At 53.6% G+C, this 20,097-nt stretch overlaps 1 protein-coding gene and 1 long non-coding RNA gene across 2 annotated transcripts in view; one reads left to right on the top strand and one right to left on the bottom strand.

Annotated features, from left to right (window-relative positions):
• Window positions 1–2,998, bottom strand: part of Emid1 (EMI domain containing 1) — a 41,580-nt gene extending 38,582 nt beyond the window's left edge. Inside the window, 1 exon segment of the mRNA XM_078039687.1 lies at window positions 2,811–2,998. Within this exon segment, the coding sequence (XP_077895813.1) occupies window positions 2,811–2,911 (101 nt within the window). The 5' untranslated portion in view covers window positions 2,912–2,998.
• A 47-nt stretch (window positions 2,999–3,045) lies between these two features.
• On the top strand, window positions 3,046–14,448 carry LOC120892009 (uncharacterized). Its single transcript, XR_005736638.2, has 3 exons — window positions 3,046–3,469; window positions 3,560–3,945; window positions 13,461–14,448. It is a non-coding gene; the product is annotated as an uncharacterized LOC120892009 (long non-coding RNA).
• The last annotated feature ends 5,649 nt before the right edge of the window (window positions 14,449–20,097 follow it).

Genomic DNA, 20,097 nt, shown 5'->3' with positions numbered 1-20,097 from the left:
GTTCCAGTCCTGGCTCTGCTGCTTCTTCAGTTGGTGACCTTGGACGAGGTCCTGACCCTCTCTGACCTTGCTCTGTCCATCTGCAAATGGGGACAGCAGCCTGGCCCGCGGCAGGGGAGGGTTCAGGCTCAGCCCCGAGCTCAGCGCCCGCCGCTATTGTTCATTCTTGTTCCTGGACTGCGCTGCCCCAGGCAGACCTGGGCCCGTGCCCAGCAGCTGTGGTCCAGGGGCTTCCCCGGGGCTCAAGGACATGAGCACAGTACCTTTTTCACAAGGTTCTCCCCTTGACTGTGGGCGAGATTTTTGGGCTCTGCCTTTCACACAGAGAAGGCACCTGCCCAGTTATCCATGCGGCCACAGGGCTGGGATCTGAGCCCCCGGAGAGTAGCTGGGGTCGATGGCCGATGCCATCCGATGCTCTTGACTCTCCCTGATACTAGGATTTGGCCAAAGGACCCAGGACTGCAGGGGTTAGAGTTGTGGGCCAGGACACTGGTGACGATGACAGTGACAACTTGAACTCTAGGCCCACAGTGCTGACAGAAGTAGTTCAATGAAACAGGGATTTGGCTAGGAGGGGCCCCAGAGGGGCAGGAAGAAGCCCCATCAAGGATGGGGGGCTGCAGAGGCATCTGTGAACTAAGGCAGTTCTGCATAGCTCCTGGGCACCCTGGTCTGGGGGGGTCTCAAAATCTCACCAAATTCTTGGGACCAGGGGCAGCCCCTTGGATGCCTTCTCAGCCTCCCCCTCCTCAGGCACAAAGCTTCTTTTCTGTCTTTGGTCCCTTGGCTGCCAAGGGATGCTGGGGCCGCCTGGCTGGGGGTGAAAGGAGGGCAGATGGGGTGTGATACCCTCAGGCTGTCTCCAGTAATGCTGGGACAGGGCCACAAGGCACGGCCCTGGCAGCCAAGGACCATGACTCCTCCAGCACCAGGTCTCGTCTCTACCTAACGTTGGTGACAGCAGGAACCACTTTATGAGAGGCCCCCACTGCCCCCACAAGGGATTGCTCACTCTCAGAACACACCCCAAGGCTGGGGCATGAGGAACAGAAGGGGAAACTGAGACCCAGACCATGCAGTGATCCATGCTTTGTCATGCAGGAGTGGGTGACAGAGCCAGGAATAAAACCCCTAACTCCTAACCATGACCTATCCATTTTCCTAGTCCCCCAAGGTGACAAGCTCCCTCTCTCCCCGGGGAGGGCCTCTTTAGTCTTCCGTCTCCCTGTCTGAAAAACAGGAGCGAGAGCACTGCCTGCAGGGTTACTATGACACTCAGGCCGCTGTGACAGCCTCCTGGGAACAGATGGGGTGATAGTCCTCAGCAACAACCAGATACCTGTCTAGACCACTGCTGTCCTGTTCCAAATCCAGGAAAACCTAGGGGTGCAGAGCTCAGTCTGGAGGGCCCTGCGCTGGCCTGGCTGGAGGGGACGCTGGGCCTTAAGCTCCCTCAACCGTCATCCTGAGCTGGACACTGAGAATTCCAAGTTCATCAGCACTGTCATCTTAACATCTGGGACCCCGAGAGCTCACATCCCTGCTGGGCCTTGGCTTCCTCCTCTGTGAAACAGGGACCATACACATTGTGTGTCCAGTGGCAGCTGGAAATCTGGGGGCAACAGAGACAGGCCAGGTGCCCCCACCAAGCCAGGCATGGTTAGCCCGCGGTAGGTGGTGGTTGTGACATGCTGACACATGCCTGTCCCTGTCTCAGACAACTGCTCTTCTGGTCTCTGAATGCCTGAGACTCCTCCATCCTCCAGGCCTGCCCATGTCACCTACTTTTGCTAGCCCAGCAGGAGCCTGCTGGCCCCTGACCACTGGGAAAGGGGAATTTCTGAAAAGAATTAAAGAATTGAGGCCATAGGGGTTGGGGGCCGGGCTGGCCTTTGAATGGGATGAAAAGGCCTGGAGAGGCCTGGCTAGTCCACATTGTCTTCCTTGGACAACGGCAGCTGGCCCTCGAGCGGGCAGGGGCAGGGGCTGCAGGCAGATCAGGGGCCGGCACAGGTTCATTAAGGCCAAAAAGACAGCTTTGAATTGCCACTCTTCCATGAATAGCTCAGGAGCCTAGAAGATTATGTCAGTTCTCTGGCCTCAGTTTGGTCATCTGTTGGATGGGGACAGTTTTCCCTAGCTCCCTCAGTCCTTGCAGGATTAATGATGACACTATACAAAGGGCCCCACAGTGCCAGATACACGGAGATAGTCCAGGCAGAAAGAATGTTCCTGGCTTTGGGGGGGCCGTTGAAGAGCTGCAGGAAGACAGACTGCTCTGTCCTGTCTCTGTCCAAAATGCCAGGTCCCCAGGGAGCCTCTGACACTGACCCACTGGGCTGAAACTCCACCCTAGTCCTTCCTCTAAGGGAAATAAATATCCCGGCACTAAAAAAAGCCAGGAGCAGGAGAAGAGAGAAGGGGGTCCTGAAGGGTTGGCCAAGGTGGGGGTGTCCTGGCTCTTTCCCATATGCCAGGGCTGGGGCGACACAAGTCCTGGGGGACCTCTTCTCCATCCCTGCTCCCTTGACCTCTCCTGTCGGGCTCTTGGGCTGAAAGGGAGTGAATGAGGACACGGAGGGCTCCAGACACTTGGGTAGGGGACCCCGCACTCCTGGGAGCCTCGGTCAGAGAGCTCAGATAACGGGGTGGCCCGGGTCCGTGCCCCCACTTCCCAGGCTGGCACTGAGGTGGGGAGCTCGGGGAGGGGGTCGCCTTCTGATCCCGGGATTGCACGGAAACGGGGATGTCCCCGCACTCCTGGCCCCCAAGCCGGGCTGGCAGTGCGCGGAGCGGGGAGCCCTTACCTGCGTCCAGAAAACCGGGCGCCCCCGACGCTCCACGCGGCGCCGCCTCCCGTGAGCAGGAGCCCGAGGCAGAGCAGCGCCCAGGCCCGCGGGCCGCCCATGCTGCGCCCGCCCGGCGCCCTCCGCGCGCGCTCCTCGCCGCCGCCCCCAGCCTGCGCCCCGGACGCGCCGAGCGGCTCCCAGCGCGGCGCGAGGGCGGCGCGCGCTCCCGGCCTCGCCCGCCCCTCGGCGCGGCCCCCCGCCCCCGGCGCCGCCCTCGCCGCCAACCCGGAAGGAGCCCGGGGGGCCGGCGCCGCCTCCAGGAGGCCCGCCGGTGCCCACCTGAGCCCGCGCGCAGCGCCTGGCACCGCGTGGCCCTTTGGGGGGCGGGGCACTGTCGGGTTTACATTGGAAAACTGGGACCCGGCCACTGTCCCAGACGAGCCGGCACCCGAACCCACCGTGCCTGAGCTCATGATGCTGGGGACTCACCCTTCTCCACAGCTTTGCGGAATGCAATTCCCAAAACCTAGGGACGCGCCCATCCTTCCAACAAAGGGTCCCAAGCAGCCTGTACCATTGCGTACTGGGCACCTGACCTCCACTTCCTCTCATCAGAGATGACGTTGAGTCTTCAGATCACTCTGTGCGAGGTGGGTGCAGTTGTCCCCATTTCACAGGTGAGAAAACTGAGATCCAGACACTCCTTAGTCACCCTTGGTTGATCCCATGTGTACACTGACCTGCCCTCTCTTATTCCCACTTTACAGATGGGGAAACCGAGGCACGGAGAGGAGATGTCATCTACCCAACACACCCTGGCAGTGATTGGCTGAATTATGACTTGAATCCAAATCTCCTGACCACAGAAGGTGTCTCCGCTCTTAATCACTATTCAGAAGACCCTGGACAGCACTTTTTTTTTTTTTTTTTTTTTAAAGAGAGAGTGAGAGAGGAGAGAGAGAGAGAGAGAGAATTTTTAATATTTATTTTTTAGTTTTTTTTTAGTTCTCGGCGGACACAACATCTTTGTTGGTATGTGGTGCTGGGGATCGAACCTGGGCCGCACACATGCCAGGCGAGTGCGCTACCGCTTGAGCCACATCCCCAGCCCCCTGGACAGCACTTTGATCTGGGTTTTGCCATCTGTAACAGAGTAAGGATTGTCTTACAGTGTGATTTTTTCCACCTGGGGACATAGTGGGCTTCTAGGGGTAAGGCTGTGTGTCCAGAAAAGGTAAATGCAAGTTTGTGAGTGTGTGCATGTATAATGTATGTTTGTGGACGTGGGCAGTCGACGTGTGCACACAGGATGCATGTTTGTGTGCGAATCTGGGGAGTCTGGTGTGTGTGATCTGAGTGGGGATGGGCGGGGCTAGAGCTCTCACCATCAGAGGAGATCCAGAACCCCCAACCTCCCAGGATACTCTCTACTACCGACCCCACCCACTGTCTGCATTGGCCTGTGCCAGGCAGTCTTGGACTGGTGAACCTCTTGCTTTTCTCAGCTGTGCAATGGGGGCCTGTTCTTGCTGCCACTATCCAGGTCCAAACTCTGTGCCAGAAAGGCTCTATCAGCCCACTCTGGTTCCTGGGGACTGCCTCAGTGGTGGGAGCACCAGGTTCTGGACCTGAGTCCCAGTGGCAGAGTTATCACCCTTCTGCTCACATCGAGGGCACTGATTCCCCGTCCTGGGAGGGGCCCAGTGGTAAGAGCTGGGTTCACAGGGAGTGGAGTAGTGGTACGTCTCTGTAATCCCACGGAGGCCGAGGCAGGAGGATTGCAAATTCAAGGCCAACCAGGCAATTTAGCAAGACCCTGGAAGGGAGGAGGGAACGAATGAACAAATGAATGAACCAAGGAGGAAAGACCAGGAGTGGGAGTGTAGCGCAAGGGTAGAACGTTTGTCTGGTGCATGGGAGGCCCTGCTCTGCCATTCTGCCTGGGTTAGCATGGGCAAGTCTTGCCCGTCTCTGAACCTCAGTTTCTCTTTTTAAGGAGGATAGTTACAGGTTTCTTACAGGGGTATGGGCAGGATGGAGATGTCACCTGCCTCACACGGTCGCCCCAGGGTTCCGCACTTCCAACAGCATCACCCCCGTGCCAGCTTTGCCCTGTTAGGCACCTGCTGTGTGCTGTCTCACTGATCCCAGGAGCTGAAGCTCCGTCTTTGGTAAGCCCTGATTCTGACCCGGCTAGATCAGTGACTTCACCCCACCCCCCATGAGTTGTCACTCTTGAGAGGTCATGTCCCTAGAGGATCCGTGACCTACTTAAGACCCCAGTCAAGTGGCCCGCAGCAAAGTCCATCACCCCAAGGGACACTCTGAAGAGCATGTGGCTGCTGAGAAAGGAAAGGCCACAGGCAGTGGCTTCTGTCCTGGGGTACCTGGAGGGACTGAGAGGTGTCTGAGACTCGGCGGCGATTAACAACAGGCTGAGATGCTCAGCATTCCTTAACCATCGTCACCAAACTTGTGGGAGGTTCCGGCTACTGTAGAAGATCCCTTTCCCAGTGAGGGACCCTCTCGGTAAAAGCTCTTTCAACATTTTAGCATCAAAGAGGGGCCTGCCCTTGCTAAGGCTGGGACCCTAACACACAGGCTTGGTGTCCCATAGTCCTAGGTCTCAATTCCAAAACAATCACTGAGGACTGTGTGACCTGAGACAAGTCACTTCCCCTCTCTGAGCCTCATTTCCTTGCTGGAAAAACAAGGGTACACCATAGAGATTTCTCTTCTCTTCTTCTTCTTCTTTATGATCCTGGGGGTTAAACCCAAGGATGCTCTACCTCTGAGCTACACCCCGCCCCTTTATTTTACTTTTTGAGACAGGGTCTTGCTAAGCTTCTGAGGCCAGCCTCAAACTTGCCGCCCTCCTGCTTCAGCTGCCCCGGTGTCTGGATTGCAGGCCTGTGCCACCACATCCAACCCCATGGGGTCTTCTGGGATCCCCTGGCTCAACAGTCCACACTCCTGGGAGAGTGTGAGAGCTTTGGGTCCCAGGACGCGGTGGAAGCACCTTGGAGAAGGGCTCACCCTCTGGGTGGAGGGCGGCTGCTCCTGGTCCCTCCTGGCAGAGGGGAAAGGCAGGGAATGCCGCGGGGCCTGGGCTTGGTCGTGGACATTTCCGTGTTTGCTGAGACAAGGGAGGAGAGGGCTTGGTTGGCTTGAGGTCTGGGGCCTGCTTGTCCCTGCAGGCGGGGCCTCCCCGCTGGGGACCTGGCCCCCTCTGCTGCCAAGACCAAACCACAGCGGCCAGTAGCGACAGCAGCTTCCGTTCTGAGCGCTGACCTTGTGCCAGGCGCTGCACTAAGCATTTTGCTTGCACTGCCTCTTGTCCTCCTCTCTGCCACCCGGGTGGCAGTTATTGTCCCCAGGTGTGGAATTCAGGGGTCATGGGGTTCTCTCGAAGCCCATGGCTCATGGGTGACTGGCGTGCGCCTAAGCGCTACCCATTAGGCTTCACTGCCACCCTCTGGCTGAGCCCCTCTGGGGGGCTTCTTTGGGGTATGAGAGAACGTGGCTCCGATTTGGGCTCCAGCACATGGACGTGGGCACGGACCTGGACCCACATACTGAGGACCACACAGGGACGCACACATGTGTCCCCACAGCAGGCTGTCGTGGGGTCTGGGAAGCAGGCTTCGGGTACAGATCGCTGACCCCTGCACCCGGCCTAGTCCAAACAGGAAATGCCTCTCTCCCCCAACACAGCAGCCTGGCCGCGGCCTCCTTCCCTAGTGACTCCCTCCGTCCTGTCTCCTCCCACCCTGTCCCACTGGACACCTCCCCGGTGGGGGTGCCCTGGATGGCCAGTGCTGCTCACCCCCAGCTCCTGTGCCCAAGTGACCCCTACCTACACCTGCCCAGTCTAGAGGTGAGCCGCAGCCCAGGGGGCCGAGAAATGCCCAGAGCCCCTGGCCGCAGCCCCGGGGGCCCAGGCCTGATGGCTGGGGCGGCCCTGGACACCCTGGACGCCCCAGCAGCCTTCAGAGGCTCCTCAGACCAAGGCAGGGCCTCCCTGCCCGTGCCTCCAGGTTAGGGAACAGCGGCTGCTCTCCGGGCCTTGGATCAGGGGTTGGCCCTGCTGCCCCTCCACTCAGAGCAGGAGACACCCGCTGGGGCAGGGCCGCGGGGGGGACGGGGGCCTGCAGCTGCCTGGCAGCATTATTTCTGCTCCGTGGCTCTGCCCTGCTCACCCAGCTCCCTCAGTCCCTGCAGCTCGGAAGGGGGCTGGAAGGGAGCGAGGGGAGGAAGGAAGCTGTCGGAAAGCTGTAAATTAGGGCTCGCAGGGCCTCCCCGCCCCCCTCAGGAATTCCTGGGAGGACAGTTGTGAGTCTTTGGGGTGGTGGTGGGGTCAGGCACAATCAAACATGGCAGGACAGGGTGCCTAGGTGTGGAATTAGGTGGCCTGGATGTTTGTGTCATCTAGAGAGAGTCCTTTTTCTCTGAGCCTCAGTTTCCCCATCTGGATAATGCTAAGAGGACTTGATGATTTTTTGTGGGGGGTACTGGGTATTAACTCAGGGGCACTTGACCCCTGAGCCACATCCCCAGCCCTGTTTTTTATTTTTTTTTTTAAAGACAGGGTCTTGCTGAGTTACTTAGGGACTCACCATTGCTGAGGCTGGCTTTGAACTCGAAATCCTCCTGCCTCAGCCTCCCAAGCTGCTGGGATGACAGGCGTGAGCTACCATGCCTGGCTACTAGGACTTGGGGACTTTAATATGACTCTGCTCTCTTGCCTGTGAAGGGATGAGAAAAGAGAGGTCTTGTTAGCAATGTTTGTTCCCACTTCTCTTCCTTGGGTACTTTCTCCCAAATCCTTCCCTCTGATCTCTATCCCCCGGCACCCCTGCACCACCAGGCATCTCTGGGGTCCTTTATTCTGCTTCTCTTTCTATAACTTTCCTGAAAAAATGAACTAGTGAGGTCTCTGGCAGCATCCATCTATCGAGGGTGTACAGGGAGGAGCTGTTGGTTCATTCATACTAAAGTGTGAATGACGGATATGTTGGGTGTTGTTTATAGTCGGGAGGAGGGGTGATAACAGAGATTCCTCCCCCTTGAAACCCTACATTGCTGGTGGTACACTTTTAGGCTGGTGTGTGTGGGGTGACCATCTCCCAGACTCAGTGAATTGAAGGCCATTGCCCACTGGATGTGTCTGGAGTGGGGGACCACGAGTTCCTGAGATCAGATGGACCTGGAAGGGGGGTGGAGAGACAGAGACGGAAGAAGAGACGCAGAAAGAGGGGTCCTTTGGGGAGAGGACCCCAGTGTTGATCTTTTGTTCCCCTGAGAACCGGGGAAGAAGGGCAGGACCAGGGTGCCCGCCAAGCACCATCCACACACGACGCAGGCTCTGGCCTCGCCGGGATCCCCAGCATGCCCCCCAAGGTGGGGAACCTGTCCTTCCTCCACCTCCTTCTCTGCCCGGCACTGGCTGCTCTCCGGGCCCTGGGCTGCCTGAAGCTGGTGTCACTCATGCCTGGACAGCCCTGGGAGGCAGAAGTCGTGGTTCCAGGAGGAGCCCCCAGACAGCTGTCCATCCACGGAAGACCAAGTCCTGGCTGGGAATCCATTTCTCTGCAGCACTCAGTCTGGCTTTCTCTGTGTGCCCTTGTGGGTACAGCGATGCCCCCCTCCTGTCACACCCCTCCAGTGCTGCAGGGTCTTCCCTGCGAGGCAGTCTCCACAGCCTCCCACTCCCTCTGCTGAGAACTGCATATGCCCCCTCTGATCCCAGACCCTGGGGCACCAAAAGTCCCCACCCTGTGCTCTCCAGCCAACCACAGGGCTCTCCCGTCCTACCTTCTGCTTGCCAGTGCCTACTCACCCTTCAGTCTCAGCTTAGATTTCTCCCCCTCCCTCCAGGAAAGTGGCCCACATCCCCAAGGCTGGGTCATGTGTCCACTGGGCCTCTCCAGTCACAGCATTCTGTGCTGGAGCTATCTGATGATTTATTCACTTCCCGGAGGGATCATAAATAGGCCTAGATGCCAGATCCTTTTTATAATCTTTCTAAGAATTCTGGGGAAAAAATATTAATCCAGAATCCATACAAGACACTTTAAGGTCTACAAGAAAAAACTCTGCACAGAAAAAAATTCTAATCTCTGGGGAAATTTGCAACATATGGATCAGATAAAAAGGGTGACTTCTTCCACATGTAAAGAGCTCTTACAAATCAATAGTATTTGATCAGTGACCCAACAGATAAATGGACAAAAGTCATGAACAGACAACTAGCTCAGAATGAAAAGGAAGTCAACTTCACCCAGAAGAAAAGCAACGAAAGTGAAAATCATGAGATAACACCTTGCAAAACTGGTAGTAGGGACTTAAAATTTTTAGCAAGGGTGTGGGGAAATGTCACTTCCATATGGGTTCTCTTTGGAGCATAGTTAGTAATAAGTAATAAAATGTAAGATATATGTGCCCTTTATCTAGCAAGTTCACATCCAGAAAGTTTCTCACAGGTTTATTTACAAAAGGCACAAGGAAATTAACTGCAGCACTATTTATAGCAGCAAAAGACCTGGAAATAACCTAGCTGCCCATCATAGGAGGCCGGAAAATTAAGGTGCATCTATCAGTGGAATACTATATCACTGTTAAAAATAATGATGTACCAATGACATGTAGTATATGCATATATAAAATAGCCAGCCACAACTGGGCGCAGTGGCACACGCCTGTCATCCCAGAGACTTGGAAGGTTGAGGCAGGAGGATCACGAGTTCAAAGCCAGCCTCAGCTAAAGGGAGGCACTAAGCAACTCAGTGAGACCCTGTCTCTAAATAAAATACAGAATAGGGCTGGGAATGGGGCTCAGGGGTCAAGGGCCCCTGGGTTCAATCCCTGGTACTCTTGCAAAAAAAAAAAAAAGGTTTGCTGAGAAAGGGTTGGTCGCATTACATTGGCTGCAGCTTTGTGCATTTTGCATTTACCACGGGTCTCGTCTGCATCAAGACTGGAGCACAACTGGACCTACACCGTCCAGGTCTGGGTAAGTAAATTCCAGGATGCTCACACGACCAGGTCCCCGAAGTGAATCCACACACAGCCCTCTCTCCCTTTTCTCCGCATCTCCAAGTACATGTGTATGTGGCGTAGGTCTCAGTGTTTGAGGTGAACTGTTTTCCAAGATGATTTTCAGGTTTGGTTTGGTTTTGGGTTTCGGTGCTGGAAGCGTAAGCTCTACCCCAGCTGCACCCCCAGCCCTCAAGGTCAAGGGTTAGATGAAAAAAGAAGCTGAAGCAGTTAGTGCCACCGTGTGTCAAGGATGCTGCTCCTTGTGGGAAAATTGCAAGAAGATACACCCCTGAGTAGGTGAATGGTGCACCCACTCTCTCTGGAAGAACTCACAAGAAATCGGTGATGACTAACTATTCAGCTGAGGGGCTGAGGGTGCTTTTCATCTTGTGAATCCTGTGCACAGATCGTAAAAGTTAATACCAAAAAGTTATGCATAGCTTGGTCACCCTGTGCCCTAAGAATTAAATCCTGTGTTTGAGAGAAAGTGTGTGTGTGTGTGTGTGTGTGTGTGTGTGTGTGTGTGTGTGTAAGGTGCAGCCTGGCTGCTATTGCCAGCAGCCTGGGACAGCCCATGGGTGTTGGGATGAGGCTTCTGTGTAGATCTCCACCTCCAGGGAGGACAGGAAGGGAGGACAGGAAGGGAGGACAGGAAGGGCGGGCAGAGCATCCACAGCACCAGGGCTGACTCAGGCCAGCGCCTCCAAATGCGGCCGGGGTCCTAGCAGGCCCCGAGGGAGGCAGGTGGCGCTTCCTGCTCTCCCAGGAAGGACCCTGGGCCCTTGCAGACCTGGCCCTGGGCCCGCAATTGCTTGGGACATAGCAGAATGGAGGCTGTTCAGAGGCAGATGGGAGGTGGGAGCCATGGCTGGAGGATGAGGCCCACAGACAGCCAGGGCTCCCCCTGCCCTAGGTCTGAAGCTGGAGTCACGTGAAGCCTAAGTTGGCTGCTTCCTCACAGGGAAGAAAGAGGGGGAAGGGAGGACAGAGAGGAGGAAGAGGGAGGCTGAGTCCTAACTGGAGCATCAAAGGGGGGCAGGGGGTGGGTAGGGGGGAGGAAGGGTCAACACCAACCCGCTTCCTACTGTGCTGGCACTTAGTCTTTGACCCTCTGGCTGCCAGCATTACCATAGCAACCCCCAGGGGGTCTTTCACCAGGGAAAGGGAGGGTCCTGAGCCGCTGCATAGCTAGCAGTTGCACAGCTGGATTCAGACTCTGGTTCTGGCAAGTCAGGTTAGCCCAGGTCCAGAATCAACTCTGAGACCCTGCCTGGTGCCCATTTCCCTCCAGAGAGGGGCGTCTAGGCCCATCTGAGCTGCTTGTGCCCAGTCCTGGTGGGACATTCCCAGGGGCATAGCTGACCTGCTTCCACCAGGGTGGCCTGTTGTCAGGGAGGGTCCCAACAAGGGTCCTACTTGGCCAAGAGAAGGTTTTAATCCCACTCATGTTTCCTTGCTGAGTTGCATTGGCCAAGTGGCTCTCCCTCTCTGAGACTTAGTGTTTTTGCCTGGAAAATGGGGGTAAAAGTCTTTGTCTCCAGGTAGGCTGTTATGAGGAGCACGTAAATAAGGCATGACTGTCTTGCAAAGAGCCTGCTCATATAGTGCTCAGGCAATGGTACCCACGTTGAAGTCAAAGAGTGAGACACGTAGTGTACAGAGTGGGAAAGCGGGATGGCCTGGAAGTGGGAGCATCAACCCTTGTCAAAAAGAATATGGGGGACCACTCTGCCTCCAAGAAGAATGTGGAGGCTTTCTAAAGAGCCTTTGCTACCAGCTGTTCCCTGAAATGCTTCTGTTAGTTTCTTGGGCTAAAGCAAGGAAACCCCAGATTGAAATGCAAAACCCTTCTTTAAGCAGTTCTTGTCTGTAGACCAATCAAGCATCCTTTCCCAGCATCGCCCCGCCCGCTCCAGGACCGGCCGCTTTCTAGTCACTCTGCCTGCAATTAGGAATACCCACCACTAGGTGGCGTCTTTGTTCTGCACCGACACGAATCCCCGCTTTCCTACCCTGTGTGGGGTCTCTGATCCCCTCCTAGAAACTGCCTTTTGAGAACAGAAAGGGATACAGAGACGGTCTTTAGGTTCGTCAAAAAGAGCTGTGATCAGCTAGTGATGTCTGCACTGGGAGAAGGAGTGGAAAGCAGCGCATTTTATGTTAGGCATTCTGGTACCTCCAGAATGAGCAGATGAGTATGATTTTCTATTAAATGGTAACTATTTTTGGAGGGAGGGGTACCAGGGATTGAACTCAGGGGCACTCGACCACTGAGCCCCATCCCCAGCCCTATTTTGTATTTTATTTAGAGACACTGAGTTGCTTAGCGCCTCACTTTTGCTGAGGCTGGCTTGGACTCAGATCCTCCTGCCTCAGCCTCCTGAGCCCTGGGATGAGAGGTGCGCCTCAGCACCCTGCTGTGTTTCACAATTTTTTTCAAGAGAGAAGCTGCCTTTGCGTTTTCTTACCTGCCTTTTCCCATGTGCTCCTAAGTGAACCTCAATCTTAGAAATGAGACGATTACCTCAAGTCTGCGGCTGTCTGCCGGTTTGGGCTCCGTCTTGGCCAGCCTCTTCTTGGAAAAAAACTATAAAGGAGCAAAAAAGCCCTTTGGGCTGATTTCTTCTTAAGAATTGCTGAGTTCCACACAATCATTCTTTCTCACTGGTGGTAATCCCTCAGTGGCTTCTTAGAATCTTTTTAGTGGTAAAACATTATAATAACAATATGCTATCACTAAAACAGTTTTTAAAAAGAAAGTGACTAATCCGTAATCCGGTAATCCATCCACCTTAAAATAATGACTTCTTGGGGTTTTGTGCTTTTCTTTTTCTTTTTTTTTTTTTTTTTTGCCAGAGAACAGGGAGGACCAAGCCCGCTGAATATCCTTCCCACCCCACACAGTTGAAGATCCTCTTTCTTTTTCTTAACTCCTAGTTGTTTCTCCTTTGAAGTCAAAGCTGATTTTATTTCTAATAAATCAGATGGCTCTTTCTTGATCGTCACACATGGGATCAGAGGGCTGCCTTCTGCCCAGGGCCCAAGTTGTCACACTTTCCATATACAGGCTGCCCCGTCACGCTCCTGTGAGTCAACATGGGCAAAGGAGTACCCGCAGGGTGTTCCTCTGGTATCTGCACCACCAGATAGGTGGCTCTGTGGGCACTACGGGTGTGACAACACTTTCTTACTTCCAGCTTGTTAGTTTGGTGACCTCGAAGGTGGCTTTTCTGTAATTAATGAAGGATGTAAGGTCCTTGGGGACTGGGGACATAGCTCAGTGATAGAGCACTTACCTAGCAGACGTGAGGCCCTGTTCCGTCCCCAGCACCACACACACACAAAAAGAATATATATTATTTTTAACTTAAAAAATACATCCACCCAGCACCCCTCCCCCAAAATATGTCCACCACTTGTTGTGGTTTGGATGCGAGGTGTCACCCAAAAGCTCATATGTGAGACAGTGCAAGAAGGTTCAGAGGAGAAACGGTTGGGTTGTGAGAGTCTTAACCCAATCAGTGATTGAACCCCCTGGCTGGGATTAACTGAGGGGTAAGTCAAGTGGTGGGGCGCGGCTGGAGGAGGGGGATTGGGGCGTGAATTGGGGTATATATTTGGATCTGGCAGTGGCATCTCTGCTTCTTGATGGCTGTGGTGTGAGCTGCACCCCTGTGCCACCCTCTCCCGCCGTGATGTTCAGCCTCACCTCAAGCCCTGAGCAACGCAGCTGGCCTTCTATGGACTAAGACCTCTGACACCATGAGCCCTTCAGGTAAACTTCCTCCGCTAAAATCATGCTGGTTGGATCCACAGCAGCAAAAAAAAGACTGACTGAAGCATCACTGCTAGGTGTATAAATGAGAGAAAATAAAAATACGGTCTCACAAACTCGTGCATGCAAATGAGTGGGTACCGAAGTATTATTCATAATAGCCAAAGGGTGAAAACAAACCAAATGTCTATAAACAGATGAATGGAATAGACAAACCTAGCCATGCCATGGAATAGTCTTCAGTCATAAAAAGGAATGAAGTATTGATGCATGCTACAACGTGGATACACTTTGAAAACTACACTAAATCAAAGAAGCCATGCATAAAAGGCCATAGATTATGTGAGTCCATTTATATGAAATGTCCAGAATAGGCAAATCTACAAAGATAGAAAACAGCTTGGTAGTTTCCAGGAGAATAGGAAGTGACTACTAGTGGGCACAGAGTTTCTTTGATGGTTTAGAGATGAGGTGTTCCTCAAAAGCTTATGTGTGAGACCATGCAAGAGGTTTTAGGGATGACACAATCGGGTTATGAGAGCTTTGACCTGATCAGTGTGTTCATCCACTGCTAGGGGTTAACCGGGTGGGTAGGGTAGGGTAGGGTCATGGAGGTGGGCTGCTGGGGACCCGCCCCTGAGGTTTCTATTTTGTCCGTGGTGAGGGGAGCTGTCTCCCCACCCCCTGCTTCCTGGTGGCCATGTCCTGAGCCACTCTCCCCCACTACAAACTTCAGCCACGATGGCCTGCCACATCTTGGGCCCAGAGCCATGCAAGTGGCCGTCTGTGGACTGAGACCTCTGAAATGGCCAGCCCCAAATAAACTTTTCCTCTTTTAAAATCGCTCTTGTCAGGTTTTTCAGTCGCAGCAGCATAAAAGCTGACTTAAAACCACACCGACCTCAAACAGAACTCTCAACTCTTTAAAGGTGGGGAGAGAGCTCCCCAGCACTCTGAGGGGGGACGACGGGCCCCGGTGGAGGCGGAGGGAAAGGTCCGGCCACATTGGACCTTCCTGTCGTATGGCAATTTGAAAGTGGGCAATGAGGTCTGGGCTCCCAGAACTGAGAGCTCATTATCATGAGTCCCCATTGTCCCTGCTGGGATAGCCAGTGAGGGTCAGCCCCAAGGGACCCTTGACAGCCCAGGTTGTCATTGGAGGCTAAGGGGCCTCCACCCTGAGGCCCCAGGTGAGCAGAGGAGAGAGAGCCAGGCACAGGGAGAGGCCCGGAGGCCAGAGGAGATTCAGACGGCAGCAGGGTTCTGGGGAGGGGAGGGCAGGTCAGCAGGGCCAGGCTGAGGGAGCCTGGGCGGCCAAGTTGAGCTGCTCCCCGGGGCCCCGGGGGCCACTAGGAGACTTTGAGGAGTGGGGAGGATGTGGGTCTGGTATCCTCTGCCTGCGGGGCCTGGAGTCTGAAAACCAGAAACTGGGTCCCCGCGCCCCAGCCAGGATGACCGCGGTTGGGGCTGGGGAGGCGTGGTGGGTTGAAGGGTGGCCTCCCAAAAGTGACCTTCGTGTCCTGGAACCTGGGAATGTTGCCTGACTTGAGATGTAACTAAGTTGCCTGGGTGTGCCCCCAATCCAAGGGGAGAGCTGAGCATGAGAGCCCACGTCTAATAGTTACCCCAGTTCCTGAGGAGACTGAGGCAGGAGGACTGTAAGTCGGAGGCTAGCCTGGGCAGCTTAGCAAAACCCTGTCTCAAAATAAAATTTAAAAGGACTGGGCATGTAGCTCAATGGTAGAACCCTCCTGAATTCAATCCTCAGAATCCCTAGAAGAGAGAGAGAAACAGACAGACAGACTGACACAGAAGACAGACAGGCAGAGAAGAGGAGCAGGTCGTATGAAGATGGAGGCAAGAGATTGGAGTGATGTGGCCGCAAGTCAAGGACACCTGGAGCCACCAGAAACTCTTAAGAGACCAGGAAGGATCCCCTCTGCAGGTTTCACCCTGATTTCAGATTTCTGGCCTCCAGAATCGTGAGAGTCAATTCTGTCTCTGAGGCCCCTGTGCTGGTGGTGATTTGTGACAGCAGCCCTAGAGAATTAACCAGGATAGAAGGAGAGCATCCGATTCTAGCGATTTTTTGGAAGTAGAAATACCCTCCCCAGCTGCTCGGGTCTCACTGAGTTGCTGGGGTTGGCTTTGAGCTCTCGATCCTCCTGCCTCTGTCTCCTGAGCCGCTGGGATGGCACCTGGCCTTCAACTCCACTAAACAGATTTGGGTCTTGTTCCTCCTACTTGGAGTCACCTGGGATGGAGGGCAGCGGCCAAGGGTGGGGAGGGTGTTCAGGGTTGGGAGGAAATTCAGGAATCAGGATCCCTGCTCGGAGAGGCTGTGGGGAAAATTTGGACCCCACAGATGGGAATGATCACCCCTGAGACTGGGCAAGTGGCTCCTCCCTGTGAGACGGCATGGTAGCAGCCACCCTGCAGCCAGGACCTAGGAGTGCACGGTGGGAGTGCCTGGCACACAGCAAGCACTCAGCACACAGCGGCCTGGCTTATAAATTTGTAGAAAGAGCCAGGCACGCCTGTCACCCCAGCAGCTCAGGAGGCTGAGGCAGGAGGATTGCAAGTTCAAAGCCAGCCTCAGCAGCTTGGGGAGGCCCTAAGCAACTCAGGAGACCCTGTCTCTAAATAAAATTAAAAAAAAAAAAAAGGGCTGGGGATATGGCACAGTGGTTAAAAGCCACAGGGTTCAATCCAATCCCTAGTACCAAAAAAAAAATCATAAAACCTTAGAGAGTGTGTGAAATACCATATACCATTTCTGTTGGCAAAGGGCCTGGATCCTCAGAACCATCTCCACTAGCTTCACCGGTAGCTGAAAAAAGTGACAACATAAACATAACAACATGGTGTTATGGCTTGAATTGTGTCCCCCACAAAAGGTGCTGAAGTCCTAACCCCAGACCTGTGACTGTGACCTTATTCGGAAACTGAGTCTTTGCAGATGATCTAGTTGAGACGAGGTCACAGGGGGTAGGGGTGGGAGGCTATTCCCCTGTAACTGTGCCTACTTATTTAACTTAGGGGAATTTGGATACAGAGACAGACGTCCGTAGAGGACACAGGGAGAAGAAGGCCACGTCATGTCAGGGAATGCCGAGGCCACCAGAAGCCAGAGGAGAGTCACGGCGCAGATTCTCCCAGCTTTCTGTTGTTCAGGTTTGGGGCACAGCAGCCCAGGAGGTGGATACAGGTAGGGGCGAGATGGATCTCACCTTCTGAGGACCCCAGGCCCCTCGGGGCCTGCAGGTGCACACCCGGGGCTCAGAGGAGACGCGCTAGGTGCCGTGGCCACCCCCTCCAGCCTCCAGTCATCGTCCAGGCCTGTGGCCAGGGCGCTGCTCCTCTCTACCCAGCGCCCAGCAGGAGGGCACCAGACACTTCCACAGCAGACGTCTGGGACAGATTTGGAAATTTTGGCAAAGGGGTTTCAAGTTAGGGCCCGTCCCAGTCAGTGGGGAGCCACCATCTGGATCCTGTTTGCTGTCCCCTGGCAGGGAATCTGAGCAGAGTTGTGGAAAGTGTCCAGAGAAGAGGGTCACTCCCTCCACGGCTAGCGCTCTGGGAAGGTGGCGGGTGGCGGGGCAGGGACAGCAGGCCCTACAGTCAGTGGTCCTGGGTTGAATGCTGGCCCTCTCATTTTCCGAGTGACTTTGGCAGCTTCTGTCCCTCTTTGTCTTGATTTTCATATCTATAAAATAAAAACAATTTACCTCAAAATGTTACTGTCAGGATTCAATAGGATAAGGCAAATAAGAGGATGTTCCATGAAGGGGGATCGTAATTTTTTTTTTTTAAATGGTGGAAAAATATACTGTCTTAGTTTTCTGTGGCTATAACAGAATACCAGAGAATGGGTCAGTGATAAAGCAGAGAAAGTTCAAGAGGCTGGGAAGTCTAAGCACCTGGCACCAGTGAGGGCCTTGTGCTGGGACAACTCACGGTGGAAAGTGAAAGGGCAGGTGAGCACCACCCTGTAAGAAAGGGAGGGAGCACGAGGGATAGCCTCGCTTTATAACAACCCACTCCCATGACAGTATGAACTCGCTCACTTCCATGAGAATTAGCACAGTCCCCTGAGACCTGCACTAGTCCCTCTTAACTCTGACACCACCACAGTGGCAACTCAATGTCAACATGAGTTTTGGTGGGGACAGACCACATCCAAACCATAGCATCTTCATAACCCAAAACAGACCATTGTAAGCCCATGGGGTTAAGCATGTATGCATTAGTGGAAACCATCTCCACTGTTCTCTAGAACTTTTTCATCTTCTCCAGCTGGAACTTTATACCCATGCAAGAATAATTCCCACCAGGTGTGGTGGGGCATACCTGTCACTCCAGCGGCTCGGGAGGCTGAGACAGGAGGATCGTAATTTCAAGGCCAGCCTCAGCAACTTTAGCAAGGCCCTAAGCAACTCAGAGTGACCCTGTCTCTAAATAAAACATAAAAAGGGCTGGGGCTGGGGGGCTGGGGTTGTGGCTCAGTGGCAGTGCGCTTGCCTAGCGTGCATGAGGCACTGGGTTCCATCCTCAGCACCACATATAAATAAATAAAAAATAAAGGTATATCAACAAATAAAAAAAAATTTTTTTTTAAATGGGGGTAGGCTGGGGCTGGGGCTGGGGCTCAGTAGTAGAGCACTTGCCTGGTGTGTGTGAGGCACTGGGTTCGATCCTCAGCAACACATATAAATAAATAAATAAAAATAAAGGTCCATTAACAACTAAAAAAAAAAAAAAAGAAAGAAAGAAAGGGGGTGGGATGTGGCTCAGTGGTTGAGAGCCCCTTGGTTCAATCCCCAGTACCTCTGACTCTCATTTCCTCACGTAAGTGGAAACACACAGTGCTTGTCACCTTGTGGCCGGTTTTTTTCACTTCCCTAATGTCTTCCAAGTCATCCATGCTGTAGCTGGATCAGCATTTTCTTTAGATTTTTAAATGAGTTGTAGTCTTTTATTTTGGTAAAATATCTGTGACATAAAGTGGTGCTGAGGATTGACCCCAGGGCCTCACATGTGCCAGGCAAGTGCTCTGCCACTGAGCCCCAGCCCCAGCCCCTCTCCTAACCATTTTGAAGTATATGGTTCTGTGGTATCAGACACATTCATGATATTGGGCCACCACACCATCGTCCATCTCCAGAACTCTTTTCATCTTTTTTTTTTTTTGGTGGGGCGTACTGAGGATTGAACTCAGGGGCACCCGGCCACTGAGCACTATCCCCAGCCCTATTTTTTATTTTATTTAGAGACAGGGTCTCACTGAGCTACTGTAAAGGTAAAATTTCTAAGCTGATTCTAAGCTGCAAGAGTCTGAGTTAAAGTGTAAAAGACTGGGGATTGTAAGGTTTCTAAATTGAAAGGCTTGGGCTAAAAATAATAATAATAGGCCAGGTATTGTTAAAATTCCTCTGCTACCCCAAGAACCTGTAATCTCTGTGGCTGTTAGAACAATACCTGAACTGCCCAGGAAATATTTCCATTGATTCCCTGGTTGTTTATTAGCTAAGGGCTCCAAATAGCTCAGACGTGAGCATCCAGGCCACAAAACCAATCAGTTTAAATGTGTACCCCACTCAGGGGTGACCAATCACCTCTGCCCAGACTGTTCCCGCCAATAGATGTACTAATCATGGCTCAGGGTTGTTGTTCAGTTTTCCCCGCGCCTCAAGATGATTTGTTCTGATGTATGCAAAGCCCCCCACCCTCTCCAAAAAGTGTACTTAAGCTCTGCTTGACCTCTGCTCTGGGCTCTGGGCTGCTCTCCCTTCCTGAGTGAGCCTTGAGCCCCAGCATGCTGGTTCAATAAAACTTCCCCCTGCAGTTGCATGAAGCTGGTCTCTTGTGTGGTCTCTCCCTCCGACGCTCCGCCGGACCCTTTACACTACTTAGGGCCTCGCTAAATTGCTGAGGCTGGCTTTGAACTCACGATCCTCCTGCCTCAGCCTCCCAAGCTGCTGGAATGACAGGCGTGGGCCACCACGCCCAGTTCATCTATCTATATCTATATCCATAGCTATCTATCGATAAAATATAGATTTTTAGTTGTAGATGGACACAATACCTTTATTTTATTTATTTACTTTTATGTGGTGCTGAGACTCGAACCCAGTGCCTCACACATGCCAGGCAAACGCTCTAACCCCAGCCCCAGCCTCTTATTATCTTGTAAAATTGAAACTCTGCACCCACTAGATACAGCTGGCTCCCCATGGCCCCCAGCCCCAGCGACCCCGGGTCCTCTGTCTCTGAGTCTGATGTCTTGGACGGCCTCTTGGGTGGACTCGCGGGCCTCCACCCCCTGGGACCTCTGGCTCCCTCAGCACCTTGCCCTGAGGCACCCGTGTGGCGGCGGGGGTCAGACTGTCTCTCCTTTCCGAGGCTGAACCTGATTCCATGCGGGGACAAGCTGCGTTTTGATGAGCTTTCATCCCCTGGTGGCCGCGGGCTGGCTTCTCACTTTGGCTGCTG

The sequence above is a fragment of the Ictidomys tridecemlineatus genome, chromosome 2, assembly GCF_052094955.1.
Source record: "Ictidomys tridecemlineatus isolate mIctTri1 chromosome 2, mIctTri1.hap1, whole genome shotgun sequence".
Taxonomy (NCBI): domain Eukaryota; kingdom Metazoa; phylum Chordata; class Mammalia; order Rodentia; family Sciuridae; genus Ictidomys; species Ictidomys tridecemlineatus.
This window is presented reverse-complemented; position numbering and strand designations above follow the sequence as displayed.